At 56.9% G+C, this 22,964-nt stretch overlaps 3 protein-coding genes across 3 annotated transcripts in view; 1 reads left to right on the top strand and 2 right to left on the bottom strand.

Moving 5' to 3' along the window:
* KDM2A (lysine demethylase 2A) overlaps positions 1-14,780 on the bottom strand; it is a 53,402-nt gene extending 38,622 nt beyond the window's left edge. The window contains exons 1-3 of the mRNA XM_074842692.1: positions 14,704-14,780; positions 14,236-14,263; positions 12,586-12,690 (exon numbers count right to left, since the gene is read on the bottom strand). Coding sequence (XP_074698793.1) covers positions 12,586-12,690; positions 14,236-14,263; positions 14,704-14,723 — 153 coding nt within the window. The 5' untranslated portion in view covers positions 14,724-14,780. The remainder of the gene's footprint in view (positions 1-12,585; positions 12,691-14,235; positions 14,264-14,703) is intronic.
* Positions 14,781-15,937: 1,157 nt separating this feature from the next.
* Positions 15,938-17,809, bottom strand: RHOD (ras homolog family member D). The gene is made up of 5 exons (XM_074841835.1): positions 17,681-17,809; positions 16,902-16,989; positions 16,482-16,591; positions 16,217-16,355; positions 15,938-16,129 (listed from the first exon to the last, which is right to left on the bottom strand). The coding sequence occupies exons 1-5, from the start codon at positions 17,807-17,809 to the stop codon at positions 15,966-15,968; spliced, it is 630 nt and encodes a 209-aa protein (XP_074697936.1). The 3' UTR covers positions 15,938-15,965.
* Positions 17,810-19,238: 1,429 nt separating this feature from the next.
* On the top strand, positions 19,239-21,028 carry LOC141930866 (mas-related G-protein coupled receptor member H-like). The gene is made up of 2 exons (XM_074842287.1): positions 19,239-19,524; positions 19,879-21,028. Exon 2 carries the CDS (start codon positions 19,905-19,907, stop codon positions 20,820-20,822), a length of 918 nt encoding a protein of 305 aa, XP_074698388.1. The 5' UTR covers positions 19,239-19,524; positions 19,879-19,904; the 3' UTR covers positions 20,823-21,028.
* Positions 21,029-22,964: the final 1,936 nt, after the last annotated feature.

The raw sequence follows: 22,964 nt of genomic DNA, 5'->3' as shown, positions 1-22,964 counted from the left end.
TTCCACTTCAGGAGACCAGAGCACCCCTCACTTTTCCCTCCCCTGTGTCTCCTCCTCTTTGTCTGCTGTGTTTCCAGAGTAGCTTGCCTGGTTTGAAGTCTCCCACAACCCTCCCTTACTCCTTTAGAGGAAAGATGTTGACATGAAGAATGAAGTGAAGTTTCACTCCTGTTTCTGAACTCCCTTCTTTCAAGCTGCCCTTGCTGCAGGTATTGTAACTTCTACCTGGCTCCCAGCATATGTACAGAACAGTGTGACTTACCCGTGGATCTCTCCCCTTCCTCATCGGGTGCCTCCTAGCCACCCATCGCTCTGTAGGTTTACTTTGCTGAAATGCATCCAAACTGATAATAAACCAACAAGCTTAACTCTCCTCAGTTTACGAGCTTAACTTCTCACGTACTTTTACAGCAAGCAGCTATAGCTCTTGTCTAGGTTAAGTCCAGACCTTCAACATCCAAACCGGTTGATGGGTGTTTTAATCTTGAGTGAGTACCTGTGGCAAGACGCCGTGCTGAGATCCGCCAGCGGCTAACAGCCACCCCGCAAAGGTCAGTGAGATCCGTTATATCAGTGGGAAGAGGTCCCGTTTCCCTGGGAAGGCACAAGGCAAAGGCAACCCCTGGCAGGAGGATGGACAAGCATGGAAGCAGCAAAGCCGCTGCCGGACAGACCCAGGGCAGAGCAGGTGCCAATACCAGAGCTGACTACGCAGCGAAGACACTCCCTTGTAATTATTTTCAGATACAGCATGAAGATCCAAGGCACAAAGATTACGACATCCAGTCAGCAGTCTGCCAGGTTACTGCTTATCTTAAGCACAAGAGCTTTTCCTTTCTGTATGCCTCTGCTCCAAACCTGCACCTCCCACTTCAGTTCCTGGGGTAGGCTCCAAGCTCTGGTCCATACAAGCACATTACTTGTGTTTCTCTCTGCCCACAGTCCTCTGTGCCTCCCCACCTTCAATCACTTCACTTTCTCCTCAGCTCCTCTTCCTCCCAAGCACAGGAAGCAGTAACTAAAACCACAACACGTCCCATCATCCTGGGGGTACAAAGGGTCCTACAGCAGTGGGCCCATGTCATTCTGTTAATATTGTGGCTCTGCAGAGCCATTTGCTTTACCAAAGAACTGCCAGCGCCCCAAAGATGATCAATAAAGTGGTCCTGGGCTCCCTGCTCCCCCAGCTAGAAGGAGACACCACAGAAGGATCTGAAAAAGGCCATAATCCCCCAAGCAAGAGCCCCAGGACAACCTGTCAGTGGCCATATCTGTCTCAGTGCAAGCCTGGAGGCCGGCCGACACCAGGACAAGCTAGCAGGCGTCTAATTTTAGCAGCTCTCTGTGCCCTATCCACCAGTGACGACTATCTGGACAAGACGGCTGTACTAAACTCACTCCTTTGCTACCTGGTTTCACAAGAGGAACCCAAGAACTAACCCAGCAGGTTTAACCCAGGTTTAATGCCCCATATCCTCTCCTGTCTCTCTCAAAACCTGGAGAGCAGAACTGGTGTATCCCAGGTTGCACATGCTTGGACAAAGACAGACTCAAAGCACCAGGCTGAGGAGTGAACAGGATCTACACAGAACTGGAGCCCTTCCAGGCTTCACAGCTCCAGGAGGGATTCCTATCACGAGCAGGGCTGGCAGCGTTTCAGAGTGAGCAGGGAGAACGCTTTCGTTTGCACTTTTGGTTATAAAATTGGATGTACACAAGGAGTAATTGGGGAATTGGAGCAAGGCTGAAAGAGGCAGGTGGGGAAACAGCACCAACGGGCCAAGGAGAACTCCAGCAGCTGCTGCTAAACCACACACTGACCAGCCACAGCGGCAGAACCATGAGACAGAGGAACATGCTAGATCAGATCACAGATGGGCAAGTCTGGCAACAGTCCCAATAAGGAAACGCTGCTCCTAGGAAAGGATACGGCTTCTCACTCCAGTCACCTGCAGCACATTTCACAGCCACTGTCCCAACTAGTTTTTATGACACTACCAACCCTCAGACTGCCCGCACCCACCACCAGCCATAGCACCCTGATACCTGGACAAACCCTGCCTGGATTCTGTGAGCTTGAGGAAGCTCATGAAGGACCATCAATTCTTCCAAGTCCCTTTAATTACCTCCCACCCCTTCCAAACCAGAAGAAATCCAAGTAAAAAATCTGCTGTGTAGAGTCCTTCCCCTGCCAAGGTGTCCCTAGCACACGTGCCACACAGTCAGCCTCTGACATTACCACCTCCTTTTTGCTTTGTACAGGAAGGCAACAGAGCATCCCCAAAATGGAACAAAATAGACCAAAACTTCTCCAAAAAAGCAGGCTTAACAGTTTACCATTAACTTCCAGGTTTCTGAGCCCACACAGACCACGGGGCAGAGACTCAGCAGAGCCAGCCCAAGGGACAGATGGAGCCACCCGCGTTTGGGGACAGAGGTGCAGCTGATCTAGCATTAGTAGGTCAGCACTACACAACTTCACTCCTTACTGGGACAGGCAGAGCACCTCTCTGTCCACAACATGGTGGGAGTTCAGAGGACTTAGCTCAGATTTTTCAGTGGGAAAGAGCTCACCCTCCAAATTTCCCAGCGTCCCAGCTCAGCTCTGTAGAAACCTGTTGCTAGTTCTGTCTCATCACACAAACTGAACAAAGCTGGACCACAGGAGTACTTGGACAGCAAAAGCACAGGAAGCTTTGGGGTTTGTTTCCTGCTAAGCTGACACTGTCCCTTAAAGAGAATAGCAACGGGCTGCCTGAATTGCAGGCTATAGGGCCTAGGATGCTTACAAAGAAGGAAAACAACCCAAACCATTGGGAAGAACATGGACAGTGTGTGAAACCATCTACTAGGAAGGATTATTTCCTCTGTACTCTGCACTGTTACATCATCACTGCATGCACTCCCTCCCCCTTTGCTCCACAAGAAGCCCAGTACTTGCCCCTTCCTTACTCCAAATGGGGCAAAGGGGCTCAGTGACACATGGAAATATTTACACACAACAAATTAGAGATGCTAAGGCAGTCTAACCCTAAAGGAGCACACGCTTTCAGCCCTCTCCTTTCCACTTCCAGCAGCTTGATCCCAAGATTACAGCTCCTGAGAGCCAGGGGTACATGGGAGAGCAAGGGGGAAGCAGAGCACTCTTGGACTGAACAACACAGGCCAGCCTTTTTTTTTTTTTTTTAATTAAACAAATATACGCTTTTCCGCTCTTCAGCCTTCTGATTGTTCCTCCAGCTTTTGCTTCACTGTCTCTCCAAGTTCTGCAGCACTGCCTCTCCTCTCGCCCTGCAGACTTTCACTGCTGCCTCATGAAAAGTTAGGCAAAGTAAGAAGCAACATCAAAAAGGACCATCCCCTCTGCACACCACACTTGCAGTGAGAATGTGCCTCACTGGGTGGGATCTGCTTCTCTAGATAACGGTTCTATCAAGCAACATCCTGATCCTTCCCTCGGTGTCTTTTATCAAGCAACCTCTTCTCCCAAACTCTGTCAGGACCAGCTAAGACATGACAACACAATTCTGCAGTCAGTTCCCAGACCAGCGCTAACAAAAACCACAGACGATGATCACACCTCAGAGCCTCTTCCTTGACATAAAAGGGTGCGAGGTCTGTGTCTGTGGGGCAGCTTTAAAACTCTTGTTAGTGTACAGTGTGATGGCTAAAAAGATCCAGGGAAAGACAAAAAGCAGCCAGTGTTTTATGTACTGTAGGGAGGAAAGTTTACCACTCCACTCACGTCATCATCATGACCTGTCCCAGCTGACAGCAGTAAAAGTTGCCAGTCCTGCCACCCTGCCCCAGCTTGCTCACTCACACAAGCACATCACATGCAGCGCCAAGAACCACATCTCAGCTCTTCTGGCAGCAAGGACGCCACCCAGATTTGCACCCTTCCAGGCACCCAACCTGGGTGGAAGCGCTACAGAGAGTGCACCTCCCCATCAGGCTACTGCACAAGCGTAAACCCACCTCCCTCTTCTTACCAGACTGCAACCCCGGGCAGATCCCAGCCCAAAACCTCCTCCAGTTCAGCTTCCTGGAACTTCTACAGGGATTCAGAGTCCCTGGACAGCCAGCTCATACTGTTTACTATCCGTACTGTTTCTACAGCAACAGAGATGCACAAGCATGGCTGCACAGAAACGGAACAGAGAAACCCTGTCAAAGGGATGCATCTCCTCTCCCCCATCATGAATTCGCAGGCTACACTTTGTCACCAGGTTTATCTGAACCATCTCAAGTGCCAGCAAGCAACACCTGCAGACAGCTACGCATCTCCTCACCTGGTTCCTAGGAGCTGGGGGGGGGGGGGAAGGTAAACAGGGAGTATCAGCAAACAGAAAACTTTGAGTTGATCACATCCCTTCTGGTCTCTCCAGATTAAGTGCCAGGCTGTATGAGCTGAGTCTTCTAGCATCAGTGACTTAGAGCAGCTCACGCTCATTCTTGTTACACTGTCCTGGAGCCTGTGATTTCCCCATCCGATGAGCAAGGAGAAGTGAAAATTAACCAGTGTGGTCCAACCGTTAGCTACCTCTAGCTGGGTGGGGGACACAAGGCACAGAACGTTTCCTAACCGCCCAAGATGCAACACAGAGGTGGCAGAACATTTGTTCCTAGAGCTGCTACTTGGCAGAACTGACAGGACCTGAGAGGTAGCGAGTTAGAGGAGGAGCAGTAGGAACATGCTCTCACTACTCTACTCCTTGGCCCTCAAAAATCAGAAGTCATTAGTGTCCTCGCCAAGGGAGATCTGCAGGTACCTGAAGGTGGGCAGCACTGGGAGTTCAGACCACTGTGGAAAGGGAAGACCAACAAAGTTCCCTACAGCCCCAACGGGGCTGACACCCTGCCCTAAGCCCTCCAGAGAAGGAATTGAGCCTGGACCAGCACAAGCACTTGTACAGCAAAGAGTTCAGTCTGCAGCTCAACTAGCTTGAGATCATCCAAGAGGAAAGATAGCCGCGATGCTGGTTTCAAATTTTATTGACAGGCTTTTTGCTGATGTGTTTCTACGAGCGCAGTCACAGACAGCTTCTTTGCTTCAGCTGAAGCTTTTCCAAGCAGGGGCATATGCCTCCACTGCTCCCTGCTCCCTCCCAGTGGGGAGGGCTCCGCACAGGTTTTTTCTGTCTGACCCCCACCCCAAGAACATCAAACCTAACTGAGATGTCAGGTTCTCCAAACTGACTGGAGACAACCCTTCCAGTTCCAAGATACATGCTCCCCATCCTTCTTGCCTCCTAGAGCTTTTGACAGCTTATTATCTTTGATATCTAATTATACACCCTGTCATCATACTGTGGGGTTTGCTCTTCCACTTTGCTCTTTTGCTTTTCTCAAGGCAACCAAGCAAGATCTTTCTCTGCTCTCATCTCCCTCTCCACCAGGACCAAAACCAGGTAGGATAAGGCAGATCTGCTCAGCTACAACTCTTGTTCTCTGAGCACACCAGTATGTGCTTTGGTGCAGCAGCCGGCCCCAAGCAGGATCACGCTGCAGATGCACCGTCCACTGCCGCAGGTGCACGACAATGCGCCGCGATTCAACGTGGTACGTCGTGTTCCTCCTCACCTTCTACCTCTTCCACCAAAATAAAAGCAGGTCAGGCACAGTATAACAAAGTCTGTGAACTAGTACGTCAACTCCGGCAGCAAACCGAGCCTTCCAGAGCTCAGGCTACTCCCTCAGAGCTCACCCATCATTTTCTCCTCTGGAATCAACAACACTCTTCTGTCATCAGCAGCACAAAACATCTCACCCTGAAGACAACTGCTTTCCCTCATACATTTTCAGAGGACAGTGTTTGTGCACCACCTTGTTTCTCCACCTTCTGAGCACACCACCACTTCCCCCACATGTGCCACTTCTCCCCAAATGCCAGCCAGTGACCTGTAGACCCATCTGGGTAGCTCCTGACATAATGAGCCAACAATAAAAAGGTACTGGGGGCATAGGGCCCGCTCTCCAACTTGTTAGTGTCACCTCCAGCTGGGATAACCCTGTGAAAAATCTACTCCTGCTTATTAACAGGAGACATAGATGCAACTCGCAGATATTCTTTGGTAACTCATAAATAACTTCAGGAGCTCCTGCACTGGCTTCCAGGACACACTCAAGACACAGCCAGGCTTCGGACAGTAAGGAACCAGCGGAGATATTTACCTCCTGCGTTCCTCTCTGCTGACACAGAACATCATCCAGTTGGTTTCAGGGACGTATTCTCCCAGGGTCCAGCCACACTCTTGCATCTTTCAGCATCTAAATGCTCACAGGGATTTCTAAAGCTTTCCCAGGATAGCTTTCAGTTGCTGCTAGCTTCCACCAAAGAGCTGCCCAGATCAAATCTGAACAGTCCCTAAATTATTTAGAGCTCAATTATTACACCTGGGTCATTTGGAATGACTCATTTGTAGTGTCTTCACTTTGAGGCAGAGGCATGTGGGAGATATTAATTACCCTACTTGCACAGGTCCTGTCTAGACTAGGAAATTGAGGTGTGTCCAGCAGACCAGCGACATCTGGCCAGACAGGGTTTCACGGAGGGCACACAGCAGACAAACTCCGAGCCCTTTCAGGCAACCAGAGGGAGCATCGCTTGACCGGGTAAGGGATTGCCAGCGTCAAATTTCAAACGCGGGGGGGGGGGGGTGGTGGTGGTGTGTGATGTACAACCACCCAGATTCTCAGCGAGCGCATGTGGCTCGTCCCACGCTTCAGTACCCGCAGGAACTATGCTGGTAGGCTCAGCCCAGCACACACGTACGAGTCTCAAGTCAATAGGAGCAGCTCTGGGAAAGCCGGTATCCTGCAGGCCTCTGCCAAGCACACCAAGATCTGAGGATGACAAACACCAGCGACTGCAAGGGATCACTACCTGGTAGCAAGCAGCACTACAAGGAGAACAAACAAGAAGTCGGGCTGAACTGGACAGGAAGACATTGCTCCTTGCATCCCACTTTTGGGACAGCGTGAGCCAGTCAAGATAGAGCAAGGGCAGTTGCTTGACCAACACAGGGAGGGCTGGCAGCTGCCTCCTCCTCCTCGCTACCCTACCAGCCATAAGCAGTGTCCTGCTGACGTCCCTCTCAGCTCTGAGGCCATCTATCCCCTTGGCAGTGTGAGGATAAGGGCTGGAACTCTGTCATGAGTGTCACGTGAACGCTAACATGCACGGGTCTTCCTGGCCCCACGGGTTGCATCCTGCATTTGACATCACCCAATCTTGCAGAAAATATCTGGTACCACCGATATGAACAAGTTGAACACCACAAGTTTAGAGCTGCTGCAACTCTGGGCACACATCAGAGCCAGCCTTGCCGTCCCACGGGCACAGGCAGCGCACACCCTGAGCACGCTGATGCCACTCCACAGTGCACATGGCTGCAAGAGAAACCTTTTCCTCCACGCTCCCAGAGCTCCATCCCTCAGCTGATGACTCCGCATACTGTAAAGCTCATGTGAACTCTTGCCCAGGGGATAGCGTGGACACCAACATGTAAGGACAGGTTTGCTAACTGCTGTTTACAGGAGAGGCCTCAGTTTTTGGCTGGGAAGGACAGGCAGAGGCCTCCTCTCAAATTTCACACAAGGATCTGACCAGAGGGCAGGGCAGGGCAGTGCTAAGGCAGGACAGGGACTGCCCCAAGCGATGGGAGAGAGAGCATTTCACACTCCGGCTCGCCCCTCATCTTCCATATGCTCCAGCACCCAGAGCACTTATCAGCGGGTTGGTCTACTCCTCCACAGGCCCATTTCCTTTCATGGGAGTCACAACAATCAAAACAAGGGTGCCACTACACCCAGCCAGGGGTGGTCAGTCCAAGCCCAGGCATCACAATACCCTCGGCAGGAGCTGTGCCCAAGCCCCAGAGAGCACCCGCTGCCCCGAGGGAGGGGGTGGCTCCACTGCAGGCTCTCTCCAGCAGAAGAGCCAGTTTAAGAGTTTCCTACCCCACCCTGTCTCCCCATCTCAGGCTGCCACCTCTCCAGTTTCATCGGGTTTGCTGGTGGGGCAGCCAGCAGAGTCAACAGCTTGGATTAGATACCCACCCCCCCACACACTTTTATCTAGTGCATGATCCACAGCATTCAGCTCAGGGGCATCAGTGCCTGAGGCACTAACAGAGGGAGGGAGAAAACCTCTTAAACCAGCTCTGCCACACCGGCAATCTTAACTTGGAACCACACCCTGCGATACAGACTGCTGACTTGACAGCAGCAGAAAGACCACGAAGGCAGGATTTGGGGCAGGATTTGTCATTAGGGTAATGGCACTCACCCTCTATGCTCCCCCAAGCCATTCTGAAGCGATCCAACGTTGCCATCCCTCATTCCTCACCCTGAGTATTGTCACTGAAAGCGTAGGGCATCACTTTGGTGATGTGCTAATCCAACTCATAATTCAGAGTCTTGCTAGTCTTAGTTCACAGGAAAGTCCTGGCAAAATCAGCCCCGGAGCAGACAGAAGGCGAGATTTCCTCACACTTCCAGCACCCAGGAATACTCAGCGACTGCCCTGCAGGAGGACAGGCAGACACCAGCCCCGCGTCCCGCTGAGGAGCCCGTCGGCAGCTCCACAGATTCACACAGCTCCAGACGGGTAAAGCGGCTTCGTGTGCGGTGAAGAGTGGAGAAAGAGAAATCCCTCCTCAGCAGAGGCCCACACACCCGGCACGCCTCACCTCGAGCAGGCCAAGCACAGCTTTAGAAAGCGTTGGGTCAAACAGCCCCTCCGGCAGCAGTTTCCAGAGATGTACTAACTTGCTCCTCAAACAGCTCCGGAGCACCACTGGGAGATTCCTTCCCTGCTGATGATCTGACACAGATGTAACCTTACCAAAAAATTAAGTTACATACATGCAACAGTTTCTTTTTCAGACTCTATCACCTCATGGAGATCCTGGTGAGTGCCGAGGCAGCGCAATGCAGGTGACGTACTCTGTGAGGAAACTGCTGGACAGTCAAAACCAGGCAGAGTATCTGAGCACTGCAGCACCACACTGACTGAACTTTTTCTCCAGAGCTTAGTCCATAGCCAGAGCTGCTCATGTTGCTGCCCCTGCCTTTAAGAAGCCCAGGCTCCAGCTCCAGGTGCCAGTGTGCCTCCTCACGGGGAGCTGAACAGCCTGGTGTGACATGGGCTGGGTGCGACCACCCAGTGACAGTCAGCGGAAGACTTCCAAGTCTCAGAGAGGGACCATGGCATTGTTAGTGCCAGGGCTGGACTGTCACTCGGGGCATAGGATACAATAGAGCATTTCAGCTCCTCGATTAAGGGACTGCAAAACACGCAGCTAACAGCTTATAAAGCCAGCACCTCAAATCAATCCCCAAAGTACCGCCTCATTACAGAGCTGAGGAGCAGCCACATATACGCAGACTTCATAGAAAACTACTCTGCAGTGCCTGACAAGTCCCATCCTCCAGGACTCATGCTGCAGGGCTGAATCTCGGTGAGGAACGGGGATAACCCTTAACTCACTGCTCTGTGCACTCTTCCCCACTCACGCAGCATCGTCCACGGGCTGCCTTCCCCTCCTGGGACAGCCTCCCAGAGCTTGCCGTGACACAGCTTCTTCCACAGTCTAATTGTTTCAGATGGGTGCAAGATACCCTCCCAACAGTACCCTGTGACCAGACCAGCTCACCCAGGCCTTCAAAATCTTGGGATGTAGAGCCCGAGCTAGGAAGCAAGCACAGTGAGACCAACACGACCCACCTAACGTAAGCATCGTTGTACTACACAGGGATGTGGGAACTGGCAGAGAATTCTTGTAGGAGTGCAACTACATCTGAAGCAGAGGTGAATTTCTCCTCAAAACCCAGATCTTTCACCAATACTGACACTCCATTCAGAAAGCATACATAGATCAGATTTTTGTTGAACCAGAGGAAGGCAACAGTATCGCTCACTAAATAAAAGAACACAAAACACTCAAGACTTGCTCTACATTCTGCTGGAAGCCAGTCAGTCAGCGAGGCTGTTGGTGCAATTACCCTGACACACCAGATAGGAAGCTGTTTTTGCCATCTCAGGCCACTGGTGCCATCAAACCACGCTACTTGCCCATGCAATTAATTCATCCCCTTCACCACTACTAACTATGCTGGCCAAGGTTGTTTGGCTGGTAGGACTACTTTGGATTTTATTTTTTTTTAAAATATATTTATTCTTTTGCTATCACATCCACATTGATCCCCAGTCACACAGAAACACAGCTTACAGCAGCAGAAACATACTGTACTACCAACTACCTGTTTCCCTACCTAGAACTTTTAATGTAGGCATATTAAAACCAACTCCCAAGGCCAAGGCATACATAGGAGCAGGATATTCAAATAAGTCAGATTCAGCACTTTTGTCTTCCTGGGTAATTCACCCATGATACCTTGATCTGCAAAGGCCAGAAACACTAGCTAAGAGAACAGCTCCCAACATTTCAAAGCATGCATCTCAAAAAACCAAATAATCATATTTTAAAGGTCCTTCAACAAGGAAGTGTCACTGACACAGCAAGTGAACACAACGAGCTGGAAGTTCCCAGGAAAAACAAAGCAGGAGGCATGAACTAAGCCTCACCTACCACACAGGGGTCATGCCTCCTCCTCTCAGCTACAGGCCAGCAGAGACAACATGCACATCAGGCCATAGAAGCCCAGGTGAGCCTCATCCTCTGCTTGCTGCCCATGTGCCTTCCCAAGCCCCTTAATCATGGAGCTCATCAGCATGCAGCCATTTATCCAGCTTAGCACATTCTGCTGGAGTCCAGACCACCTACACGAGGACAGCAGCTCTTCCTGACAATTTTTCTTTGTGAGATTATAAGCATTTTTAAACTGGTAAGTTCCTAGCTGCTAGTTGTCTTCATCTGCCCAGTCTTTATCCAGCCATTTTGGGTTACTTCAACTGGTCAAAGCATAGCTCAGATTGTAGTTTAACCAAAATCTCAAGCTGCCACCATCTCCAAGAGAAGCTATCCTGCCACCCTGACTGCTGGCTATAGAAACAGTCACTCCCCAGTCAAACCAGCACCTTGAGCTGCGCAGTTGTGGGAACAAATGTATCAGGACAAGGGAGGAGGTAGGACTGCTGTTTTTGGCAGCATTGCCAAATTAAAGCATCCACCAAAGCACTTGGGGAAAAACAAGCCATCCTGAAGGACCCACAGATGTATTACAGTTTTGTTTGTTTGTTTTGGGTGTTTGTTTTTTTTTTTTTTTTTTATAAGCACCCTCTCAAAAAAGAGAAAAGATTAAAAACCACTTCAAATCAGAGTCGCTTCAGGTTCCTGAAGCGGGCTAAGGCAGCTGACTATAAAAGTATAGATGCCTGTAACCAAATCATCTAGTATGACAATCCTCTCTGCAAAAAGTAAACATGGAATTCATTCAGGGGCACCAAGAAGCACCAGAAAAGGAGCACACATTCACTAAACCAGGGGTGTGGACAAAACAGGGCCTATACGGTATCCTCTTCTCCACAGGGGCCAGTGCTGAAATAACCATTTACACCCTCACCAGAGGATTTCTGTCCCCAGGCCATCTACAAGGCGCGTGCTGGCGACAACTCCCCGGCACCCATTCCATGGCCAGGCACCCAGCAGCAACAAAAGGGTAACAAGAACTGCTCACTCTCGAGGACAAAGCTTAATGCTGAGTACCACACTGCCTCACATCAAATGATTTCAGAGTATTAAAGGATAAGGATTTACCTTTACAGACACCACCTTGAAGGAGAGGGTACACACACTGCTGTGCTTCAGAGAGAAACCCTGTTACAGTTTCAGCTATCACAGAGCTGACACTCGCCCTTCCCAAAGGGTTTACAACTGCCTCAAAACAACATGAAACGGACCTGCAGGAGACACAGCAGCTTCCTGCCTTCCCCGGGATCTCCGGGAATATCATCTCAGACTCTCAGAGCAGCTGCTCCCAAACTGCTCACCGTTACGGCCCAACTCCCAGACCATCGGCTTCATGCAGTCCCCTAAACAGCAGCGCAAACATCAGACAAGCTGGAGCGCCTGACAGGGCCTAACTAGGACCTGACTTTTGGAACAGCTCCCTCCGAAAGAAAACACCAGGAGAAGACACATGCACATGTGCACAGGCATAAGTACATTTGAGCTTGAAGCTGAAGCTGGTTTTCTCAGATTTCGCAGCACACTCAAATCAAGTCCAGGCCAACATAATGGTAACACACAGTATTTCAGCTTCTCTGCTTGTTACAAACACATGGAGAAAACCTGCCGTGCCAGAAACTACACCAACACTCATTTCATATTTCTGTCCAGCAGCTTTGCAAAGCGTCTTATCCAGACTCAGCCGCCAACCCTCCCCTCCTCCAGAGTTCAGTAGCCAAGCACCCTTCATTAGGGCAAACTTTGTGACACGCACAGGACCCACGAAGCCACCTAACCCTCTGCCAGCTGAGCTAATACCTCCAGGCAGGCTGCAGCGATGCACCTCGACACTTTTTTGGGTTGTTTAAACCTGTTGCCAGTAAAAGCCTTTTATTTCTTCAGTTGCAACAGAACCAGGAAGAGAAAATGATTCTTTAGGGCCAATACTGACCAGTCTTTGGCTGTAACGGATCCTTTCTTCCTCGGGCTCCATCTCCGACTCTTCTGAAGAGAGTGAGAAGGACACTCCAGGACTGCTGTCTTCCTCCTCTTCCTCCTTTGAAGTCAGAGAGAAAGAGTGAAGCAGGGCACACAGACACAAGGCACCTAAATCCCTCGTTTCTCTGCTCATTTTGAGGCTGGTTCCATACCACTGTGCAGGGCTAAGTGAACACAGCGGATGAGCCCAGCTCAACTTTTAACACTCCCATTCTAACTTTAGGCATGACCTAGAGCAAATGACTTTACCAGCTGTTCTGTAACATGACATGAGCTGCAGGTCTCAGATCAGGAAAAGACCTCCACTCCATACTACAACCAGCACAAATGGCAGCTCAGTTGGCCCACACTAGGATATGAAACAGGCAAGCTGCTGTCAAACACTTGACGGCAGTCGGGGAGCTGCCTGGTACCCCCAGAGTACAAGATTACTCATTAGAGAACCAACTCCTCCAAGCAACACGATTGCCGTCCTCTGGATATCCTGTACCATGGCACTTGGGAGAAGCTACATGGGTACAGAACATCTCCCATGAACGGGGAAGGTGTATGGCATCTCTCCTACGTACAGCACTTGAGCACAGCTGCAGTAAGGGGACTAACTCCTGTCTTGAGAAGACTTAAGTGCTCAGATCTCAAAATCTGCCACCTTGTGACACCACACAATAACATGGGAAAACCTCCCAAGGCATCAGATGGCACCTAAACTTTTTTTTTTTAAAGGAACAGAAAGAAACCAAAGCTTGGGTATACTGCAGCTCTTAATCCCCATGACTATGCTTACGCCAGACCTTCAGGGAAGGGATTTGCCACCCCGTGTGGTCTTACAGAAACGCTACCATAGCGTGGAGAGAAATTGTCTCATCCTGCTCTTCCCCGACCCTCCGAGCACGGTTTGACAGCAGAGCGTTCCAAGTCCCGCTAGCATCTCCCCCATCCCTGCCGCCCGTACCGCTCAGGACCCGGCTTCCCCGCTCAGCTAAGGCTGCCTCAGCAGTTTCCTTACACTTGCTAAACTCTGTTTATAAACACCCGGACAACCGGAGTGCAACACACCAGCCAAGCCAGCCCGCCCGCAACACCCGCTACCACAACACGGGGCAAACCCCCAGCCCGGCGCGGCTCCACCGGTCCCATCCCACCCCCGCCGTGGAGGCCCGGCCCGGGCCGGCCCCGCTGCTCCCCCCCCCGCCCCCCTACCTCGCCGGGGCAGGAGGGCGGCAGCCCCGGCCCTGCCGAACAAAGCGGCGGCGGGGGAAGCCCTGGGACGGCCGCTGAGGACGTCAGTCCCCGGGGAGCTGTCAGCCAGCACTCTCCAGCCGCGGGAGCGCCCCCCCCGCCCCACCGGCCCCTGCCCACCAACTTCCCGACCCGGCCTCCCGGGGGCCGCAAGGAAGGGGAGACCCGCCCGCACCCTCCCGGCCGGGGCAGCGGCCCCGCCGCCTCCCGTAGCGCGACCCGGCGGGGGAGGCGACCGGCGCCCGCCGCCCGGCTCCTCTCCGGGGACTCGCGGAAACTTAAGGGTCGGCCGGGGGCGGCGGGTCGGCGCCGGACCCCCGCCCCCCCCCCTCCCCTGCTCCGCCGCCCCCAGCGAGTGGCTCACCAGGTCTCTCCTGCGCCTTTGTCCTCTTCTAAGCGGCGAGACGGGGAGAAACAGAAGAGACGGAGGAGGAACCCCCGGGTCAGGCAGCGATCGCGCCCCGGGCCCGGGCCCGGCCCGCCAGCCGCGCCGCCCCGCGCCCCCCCCGGTCCCGCCGCCCGCCCTCCCCCCGCCGCCCCCGCCGCGGCGAGCAGGCGCTGACAGCCCCGCCGGCCGCCCCGGGCCGCTGCCCGCTCCCGCGGGCCCCGCTCCCCGGCCCGGCGCCGCGTCCGCCCGGCGCCGCGTCCCCCCGCCGCCGCCACCACCGCTGCGCCCCGCCGCACCCCCCCCCCTCCCGGTTCCCCCCCCCCGCCTTCCTCCCCGCCCCGCCGGGTGCCGGGCCGGTGCGGCCTCACCACCCGCCACGCCATGCCCCACCGCCGCCACCCCACCGCCGCCGCCCCCCGGCCGGGACGCGGTTCCCCTCCTCACACAGGAGCCGCCGCCGCCATTTTGAACCCGTCAGAGTCTCACATACACACTGACTCGGCCGCCGCACTGCGCCTGCGCCGCCCGCAACCTCCCCTGACCCCCCCCGCCGCCTCCCCCGCCGCGCACCGCGCGCATGCGCCGCTCCCCCTCCCCGCGCCCGGCCCGCTTCGGCGTCGGGACGCGCGCACGCACCCCAACGGCCCCGCCCCTCGCCGGGGCGGGAGCGAGCGCGCAAGCGCGGCCCGGGGATTGGCTCCGCCCTCCATCAGCCCCGCCCCTCACGGGCCCACCGCCCCCCGCGCATGCTCCGAGGGACCGGGGCAGCGGGAGTCCCGGCGGGGCGGGGGCAGCGCAGGGCCAGCGTTGGCAGCACGGGCAGCGGCGTGGGCCCCGCGTGGACACGACTGTCCGCACAGGCGTCACACCTCTGCGCGCCCGCGGTCACCGTGGGGGGTCTGTAGGCGTAGGCGCGGGACACGTGCGCGGGAGGCGCCTATAGACGTGTGCATCGACATCCGCCCGCTATAGGGACACGTACGGCCGGCGCGCTGACCGCCGCCGGCAGAAACCTGCGTGTCCCTGCGTGTAAACACACACAGGGGTGTGTGCACAGCCCGGAGACGCGCACAGGCACACCTCTGTATGGGCAGCACCCACGTGTATACACCCATATACACACAGCACCCATGCATACACGCCTACATACGGGCAGTGCCCACACATACACACCTATATACATACATACACATGCCCCAGCCAAAAAGCAGGGGGGGCTCGTTCCCGGGGGCTGCAGGTCCGTGGCAGAGCCCTGTCTCCTGCCGCCGTGCCTCTGCCTGCAGGGACCATGCCACGCTGGTGTGTGTTGAGCTTTAATGGTCAAAATTCACCAAAATCACCCCGTGTCACCACTCCCTCGCTGGCCTGCCAGCAGGAAGGGGACACCCCCCCCCCCCCCCCGCCCCGTTAAAATCAGTTCTCTGCTGCCAGACCCCGTCTGCCCGCAGGACTCAGTGCGGGCAGGCTGGCAGAGGGTGCTCGGATGCTGGGGTCCGTGGTGGGACTGTTTCTTCATCCCCAGAGGGGTGCAATCCTGCTGGTACCCCATGGTGACCGGCAGCACTGTCCCCCCAGAGCTGAGGGGGGGGACACAGGAGCGTGGCAGCGGTGGCAGAGGAGGTCTGGCAGCAGCTGGGAACTGAGGTGCTGTCCTGATTTGGGGGGCAGCAGCGGGTCCCAGGGGCTATGCCAGGGTTGGGGGGGGCTCAGCAGAGCACGCAGCCCCCCCAGGGTCGCCTCCGGCGCTGGCGCTGACGAGCAGCACTGCGGGCGGCACGGCAGGCCTCGGCGAAGATGTTCCTGATGTTCTCCTGGTACTTGGCCGAGCACTCCCAGTAGGACACAGCATGGATCTGCCGGGCCATGGCCTCTCCCTGTGGGGAACTGTGGGGTCAGAATGCCCCCTCGGGGGGACCCTGGCCTTTTGAGAGGGTGTTGGGGGGGCAGGGGGTGGCACTTGCCTGCTGGTGGGAGATGGGATACAGACGTGCCTGCTGCAGCTTGAACAGTACCCACCGGTCCTGCCGCAGGTCAGTCTTGCAGCCCACCAGCAGCACTGGGATGCCCTTGCAGAAGTGGTTCACCTCTGGGTACCACTGCGGGGGGGACACACATATCACCCAGGGGACAGGGACACAGGCAGCAGCTCCGGCTTCACGCCACTTTCCACAGGGAGGATGCGCAGGGCAGGGAGACCCCCCCCTTCTTGGAGGCTGCGTTACCTTCGTTAGGATGTTGTCATAGCTGTGGGGGTTGGTGACGTCAAAGCAGATGAGGACGACATTGGCGTCTGAGTAGGACAGCGGGCGAAGCCTGTCGTAGTCTTCTTGTCCTACCGGGTGGAGAAACAGACCATTACGCACCAGTTTCCTACTGGACTGGATCTCCCCCCCAGCCTGGGACCACGCCTGTCCCTCCAGGTTGGGGACACCGTGGGGTTCTGGGGACAGAAAGGCAGCACTGCTGAGGGTGATGACCTTGAGGACCGGCGGCTGGCTGGCTGTGGGTTAACCCCCCATCTCCCACGGTCAGTGCATGGGGACACCCCCTCAAGGCATGACCCACGGGTGTGGGACATCCCGAAACCCACGGGCTGGGTGTGAGGGGGGCACGACTGCCTGCCCCGTCCCCTCCTGTCCCACCTGCTGTGTCCCAGAGGTGGATCATCACGGATTTGCCGCCAACGTGGATGGAGGCTGTGTACTTCTCAAACACAGTAGGGACGTAGACCTGGCCGGGGACAAGGGGGGGCATGAGACAGGTCCTGCCTGCCTGCGGGCAGTGGCAGGGGGCAGCGACGGAGGGGATCCCCGTGGGGGTGTGTGTGCAGGACAGGGCACGGGGAGGTACTCAGGGTCAGGAGAGGGAAACGGGGGAAAACAGAGGGGGAGGAGATGATGGTGCCTCCCTGGGGCAGGCGAGGTGGGGACTCTCCTTGTCCCCCACAGCCCCGGGACAGTGGCCCCCTCAGCCCAGGGCAGCACCGAGCCTCAAGCAGGCGGGATGCCTGGGAGAGAGGTGTTGGGGTCTCCGTGGGCTGCCCCCCCTCCCTGCACCCCCCAGGCCCCGTACGTGCCCTCACTGTGGAACAAGCCCTGCTCCCCATCCCGTGACCCACCCAGGCGAGGCAGAGGTGCCCACCCGCTGAGGGGGGACCACCCCAGACCCCTCTCAGCCCCAGGCTGGGTCACCCCCTGTCCCAGCACCTCCCTTGGCCCCATGTCCTGCTGCAAACGTCCCCGCTGCCGCCACCGTGCCTGTCCCGTCCCGCATCCGCCGCCCTTTGCCCGCGCCGCCACCGCTCCTGGGAGCCTCGCCCGGCCGCAGCAGATCTGCGTGGTGAGCCGCTCGGGGACGGGTGACCCCACTCATGACGAGGTCCCACTGGGGTTGATGTCCCAGGGGACAGGGAGACCGGTACCTTGGGGAAATCCCCGCTGGCGAAGGCCATCAGCAGAGACGTCTTCCCGCAGCCCCCGTCCCCCACCACAACAGCCTTGACCTCGGCCTCGGGGGGTCTCGGGTTCTGCCCCCCGTGCTCCTGCTGCATGGGGGCGGCCAGTGGGGCCACGGAGCCTGCCTGGCCTCGGCGGGGACAGGGACAGGGTGGCAGGAGGCACCAGCCCGGCCCAGGGTGCGGCCCCCACCCTCCCACTGGGCCCGCCCGCGGCGCCACTCGGGGCTGGGGCCGTGGCGGTGGCTGGGGCAGCGCTGGCAGGGTGCTCACACGCGTATGGGTGTCCTTGCACACTCACGACGCCTTGCACACGCGTGGGGGCAGCTCCCTGTGCGTGCCAGGGACCCTTCTGCAAGCGGGTCCTGCTGCCCGCGGGGCACACGCTGCTCACCTCTACTCCTGCCTGAGTGTGCAACGCTCCTTTTCACGCCTGTGTGCGCAGCTCCCTCTTGCACACACACACACACACACACGCACACACACATGTATGACACCATCCCACATGTGCAACTCCTTTGCACACACGCACCTGCTCGCACGCCCGGCTCCTCCTTGCACGCCTCCTCGCAGGTTCTCTCGCACACGTACGTGCACACCCGTGCTTGTGTGGCTCCCCCTCGCACGCCCGCAGCTCCCTCCTACACGCACCCGCATGCTCCCACGCTTGTGTGTGCAAACACACGCGTGTGCCCCCTGACCGCTGAGTGCCTGCTGCAGGTGGGGGCCGTCCTCAATGCCCCAGCCCACTCCCCCGCCCCCGCTCCTGGAACCGGGGTTTTATTGCCCCAAACATGCACGGGAGGCAAAGTCCAGGGTGGAGGGAGGTGCGGGGAGGGGTGACTCACAGCTCCAGCCCCCCTCTCCCCTGCCAGTGCCACCCCTTCCGTCACACCAGGTGATGTGCCGTGCCCAGCCCTGACCGGCCGTGCCGTGCTGTGCCGTGCCATGCTGGGAAACTGTCCCTGGCACCCAGCCCAGCGGGACATGGCTGGTGCAGGCAGACCCCGCTCTTTTCCCGGTGACCCCGGCACGCTGGATGCACTCCAACACTCCAATTTTCTCGGGGATGTGCGATCCCCGGTGGGGGTGAATGGGTGCTTCTGGTTTAGGGGTGCAGGGAGGGATGGGGGGGATCATGTGTGCCATTCTCTGCCACCTCCCTCAGCCCTACGGCTGGCTCATCACCAGCTCTCCTGCCGCCAGCCCCCCCACCCCGGCTCCCTCAGTGGGTACCAGCTAGTCCGGGAGGACACTGCAGCCCCCAGACCAGCTGGGGCAAGTCTGAACCAATGGCTCGAACACCAAATTCCCACCCAGGCCTGATGCACGACCAAGACGGAGGAGAGACAGCGATAATTCACATGCCAGGAGACTGGAAAGTGAATGCACACAGTAATGAAGAATCTCAGAAGGATGCCAGCATCAGGGCAGGGTGGTGGGAGGAGACTGGAGCACAGTAAAACAATTAGGAAGGTGGTAATTACCAGTCTAATGAGATATCTGGTTGAATCCTAAAAGCATCAAGATACTTTCACAGCAAGATGTAGCTGCTGCAGTATTCATCCTCTGGGGTATTCTCTCAGACAAAACATTTCCTTTCCCACAAGACCAACAGAAATTTGATGGGAGAAGAGGCTTGGTGATGCAGCCTGTGTTTCTGAAACTGTCCAGCGCTCTCTTGACCACCTGACCCATGATCTTGCAGAAACGCCCCAAAGAGCAGCTTTATTTGGAGATGAGACGGGCTGCTTGGAGCTTCTGAGGATGTGAAGACCCCAGTTCTCCTCATCTGAGAAGATCGTGGCAAGGTGAGCCGGAGGGAGGGAGCGTGCTCCGCTCGGACGCGTGGGCAGGTCAGTCCCAGGCTGCTGCCTGGAAAGGTAGGGAGTTGGGACCGGAGCCCAGCCTGGGTTGCTGCTCGCATCTCCCTGGAGCTCCCCACAGCCCCCCTCACCGCTCCCACGCGCATCCCACCTGGGGACACCTGGAACCCCTCCAACTTCTCCTCCAACCACCCCCCAGCCCATCACTGGGGAGGCAGCTGCCTCCCCAGCCCCCCTGTCACCCCCCTGTCCCCAGTCCTGCTGTGCCACATCACCAGGACCCCTCTCCCTGACACATCCTTTGGGGTCCCACTAACTCCCCGTCTGCTCTGACCGCAGCCGGGCACCACGTCCCGCCCCCCACCATGGAGATGAACCAGACATCCCCACCTCCCACATCACCTGTGCTGGAGACAGATGGAGAAGACTTGTGCAGGATAGACGTCACCGACGTGGCCATAGACGCTGTCACGCTGCTCATCTGCCTCTGCGGGCTGGTGGGGAATGGGGCCGTCCTCTGGCTCCTCGGCTTCTGCATCCGCAGGAATCCCATCACCGTCTACGTCCTCAACCTGGCTGTTGCTGACTCTACCTTCCTCCTCTTCATGGTCGCCTCAGCTCTCCTCTATATGATCAACAACATCTCCTGCTCCCCCACTGTGTCCTTGACGTACCTGAGGTCACTTTTCCTGCTCTCACTGTTCTCCTACAACATGGGCTTGTACCTCCTGACGACCATCAGCATCGAGAGGTGCGTGTCCATCCTCTGTCCGCTCTGGTACCGCTGCCACCGCCCCCAGCATTTGTCAGCTGGGGTGTGTGCCTTGCTCTGGGCCCTCTCCATCACTGTCATTGCTGCAGTGACTTCTCTGTGCCTGTTGCAGGAGCATGAGCACTGCCAGATAGCTCTTATCTCCATGTATGTCCTCAACTTCCTTATTTTTGCCCCACCCATGGTCATTTCCAATGTGATCCTGTTCATTAAGGTCCTGTGTGGCTCCCAGCGACGTCAACCCAAGAGGCTCTACATAGTTATCTTGCTCACCGTCCTCTTCTTTCTCATTTTTGGTGTTGCCCTCAGCATCTGGAATTTCCTGCAGCAGTTTGGCTACAGTGTTTTGTCCTCCCAGGTTGCTTTCCTGCTGGCCTGCATCAACAGCAGCATCAACCCCTTCATCTACTTCTTGGTGGGGAGCTGCCGGAGACACTGCTCCTTGGTGTCCCCCCAGGTTGCCTTCCGGAGGGTCTTCGAAGAGACAAGGGTCACCACGATCTCTACCTAAGAGATCACTGTGGTCTCACTGGCTGCGCTGCCCACCCTGGCTTCATACTCAGCTGCCCACCCTTGCTCCCGGCCGGGCCCGCAGCTCACCTTCCTGCAGCTGTGTGTGGGGATGCATCCCATCTCTTACCCCATCCCATCCCATCCTGATCCCATCTTGTCCCCATCTCATCCCCATCCCCATCCTATCCTCATCCTATCCCTATCCTCACCCCATCCACATCCATCCACATCCTATCCTCATCCTCATCCCATCTTCCTCCTATCCCTATCCCTATCCCCATCCCATCCCCATCCCCATCCTCATCCCATCCCATCCTCATCCCATCCCACCCCATTCCCATCCCCATCTCCATCTGATCCCCATCCTCATCCCACTGCATTCCCATGCCATCCTGATCCCATCCCATCCCATCCCATCCTCATCCCCATCCCATTTCCATCCCCATCCTATCTTCCTTCTATCCCTGTCCCCTTCCACATACTCATCCCACCTCATTCCCATCCTCATCTCCATCCAATCCTCATCCTCATCCCACCTCAGCCCCATCCCCATCCCCATCCCCATGTCATCTTCCTCCTATCCCCATCTCCATCCCCATCCCATCCCTATCCCATCCTCATCCCACCCCATTCCCATCCCATCCTGATCCCATCCCCATCCCCATTCCCATCCCATCCCATCCCCATCCCCATCCCCATCCCACCCCATTCCCACCCCCATCTCATCTTCCTCCCATCCCCATCCCCATCCCCATCCCCTTCCCCATCCCATCCCCATCCCTATCCCACCCTCACCCCATCCCCATCCCATCCCATGCTCATCCCACCCCATTCTCAATCCCCTCCCCGCCCTCTCCCCGTTCCGCTCCCTCCCGGCCGGGCGGCCGCTCCCCGCTTCCCAGCGCGTCCCGCCGGGCTTTGCTGCCCTCCAGCGAGGGCAGAGGAGATGAGAGGCCTCCGCAAACCCTCCCGGGGCCCGCCTGCCCCTGGGGAAGCGGCTCCCCGGGGCTCGGGCCGGGGGCTCCGGCGGACGGTGCCCGACAGCCCCGCTCCTGCCCCCCCGGTTCGCTGTGCTGCCCGGCCCCGGCCCCGGCCCCGCTCCTCCCGCCCCAATAAACGTCGCTGACTCCATCCGCCGCCTCTTCTTCCTCTGCGGTCACTGGCGGGGACGGGGAGGGGGGTTCGCAGGGGTTTGGGACACCGGAGGGGAAGCTCTGAGGAGTGGTGGGTATCCCCGAGAAACAGCCCCCCCTAAAACCTTATGGGGCGGCTTGGGGTGGGCAGCCCATAGGGAGGCACTGGAGCCTCAGGTGTGGGGCTGGCCTGGGGGTGGGAGGTGGTGGGGGCTGCATGGGGGGTGTGGGAGGTGGTGGGGTTAGAAGGGGGGAGTGTGGGATGTGGTGGGGCTGGTGGGACACTGTGGGACGTGGTGGGCTGGTGTGGGACGTGCTGGGGCTGGTGGGAAGGTGTGGGATGTGGTGGGCTGGTGTGGGATGTGGTGGGGCTGGTGGGAAGGTGTGGGACATGGTGGGGCTGGTGTGGGATGTGGTGGGGCTGGTGAGAAGGTGTGGGACGTGGTAGGGCTGGTGTGGGACATGGTGGGGCTGACCAGGGGGTGCAGGAGGGGGTGGGTGTCCACACTCATCAGGACAGGAGGAGCACCAGCCCCCGGCGTGACAGTGGGGCAGCGCGGGAGGAGACTGCAGCTCGCAGCTCGCCGTGTCCCCAGGGCAGCTCGAGGACGGGCGATGGACCTTCCTCCTCCTCCTCCTCCGCCGTGGCGCTGGGGGAAACCGAGGCCCGGCACGATGGCGTTTGGTCAGGAGCCATCTGACATGTGGCTGCTGGCTCTGGCACCGGCGTTCTGCACACCCACAGCTCTCCCCACCGCGGTGAGGGGAGGCTTTGCCACCAGCTGAGACCTTGGCAAAGCCATAGGGACCTGAGCGATGCCCCATGGAGACCGTGGTGGCCAACAGACGTGGCACCCTGCTCCTGGAAGGTGGTGGCCAGACTGGGGGCCATGAACTCCCCCTCTCCTTGCTGCTGCAGCGTCCTGGCCTGCTGAAGAAGGAGAAATGCTCCAGCCTGCCAGAGTCAGGGGAGAGGAAGAATTTCAGAAGGAAAACAAGAGTCCTTT

The sequence above is a fragment of the Strix aluco genome, chromosome 16 (assembly GCF_031877795.1).
Source record: "Strix aluco isolate bStrAlu1 chromosome 16, bStrAlu1.hap1, whole genome shotgun sequence".
NCBI classification, from domain to species: domain Eukaryota; kingdom Metazoa; phylum Chordata; class Aves; order Strigiformes; family Strigidae; genus Strix; species Strix aluco.
The sequence above is the reverse complement of the archived record's forward strand: the minus strand, read 5'-3'. Positions and strand labels throughout refer to the sequence as shown.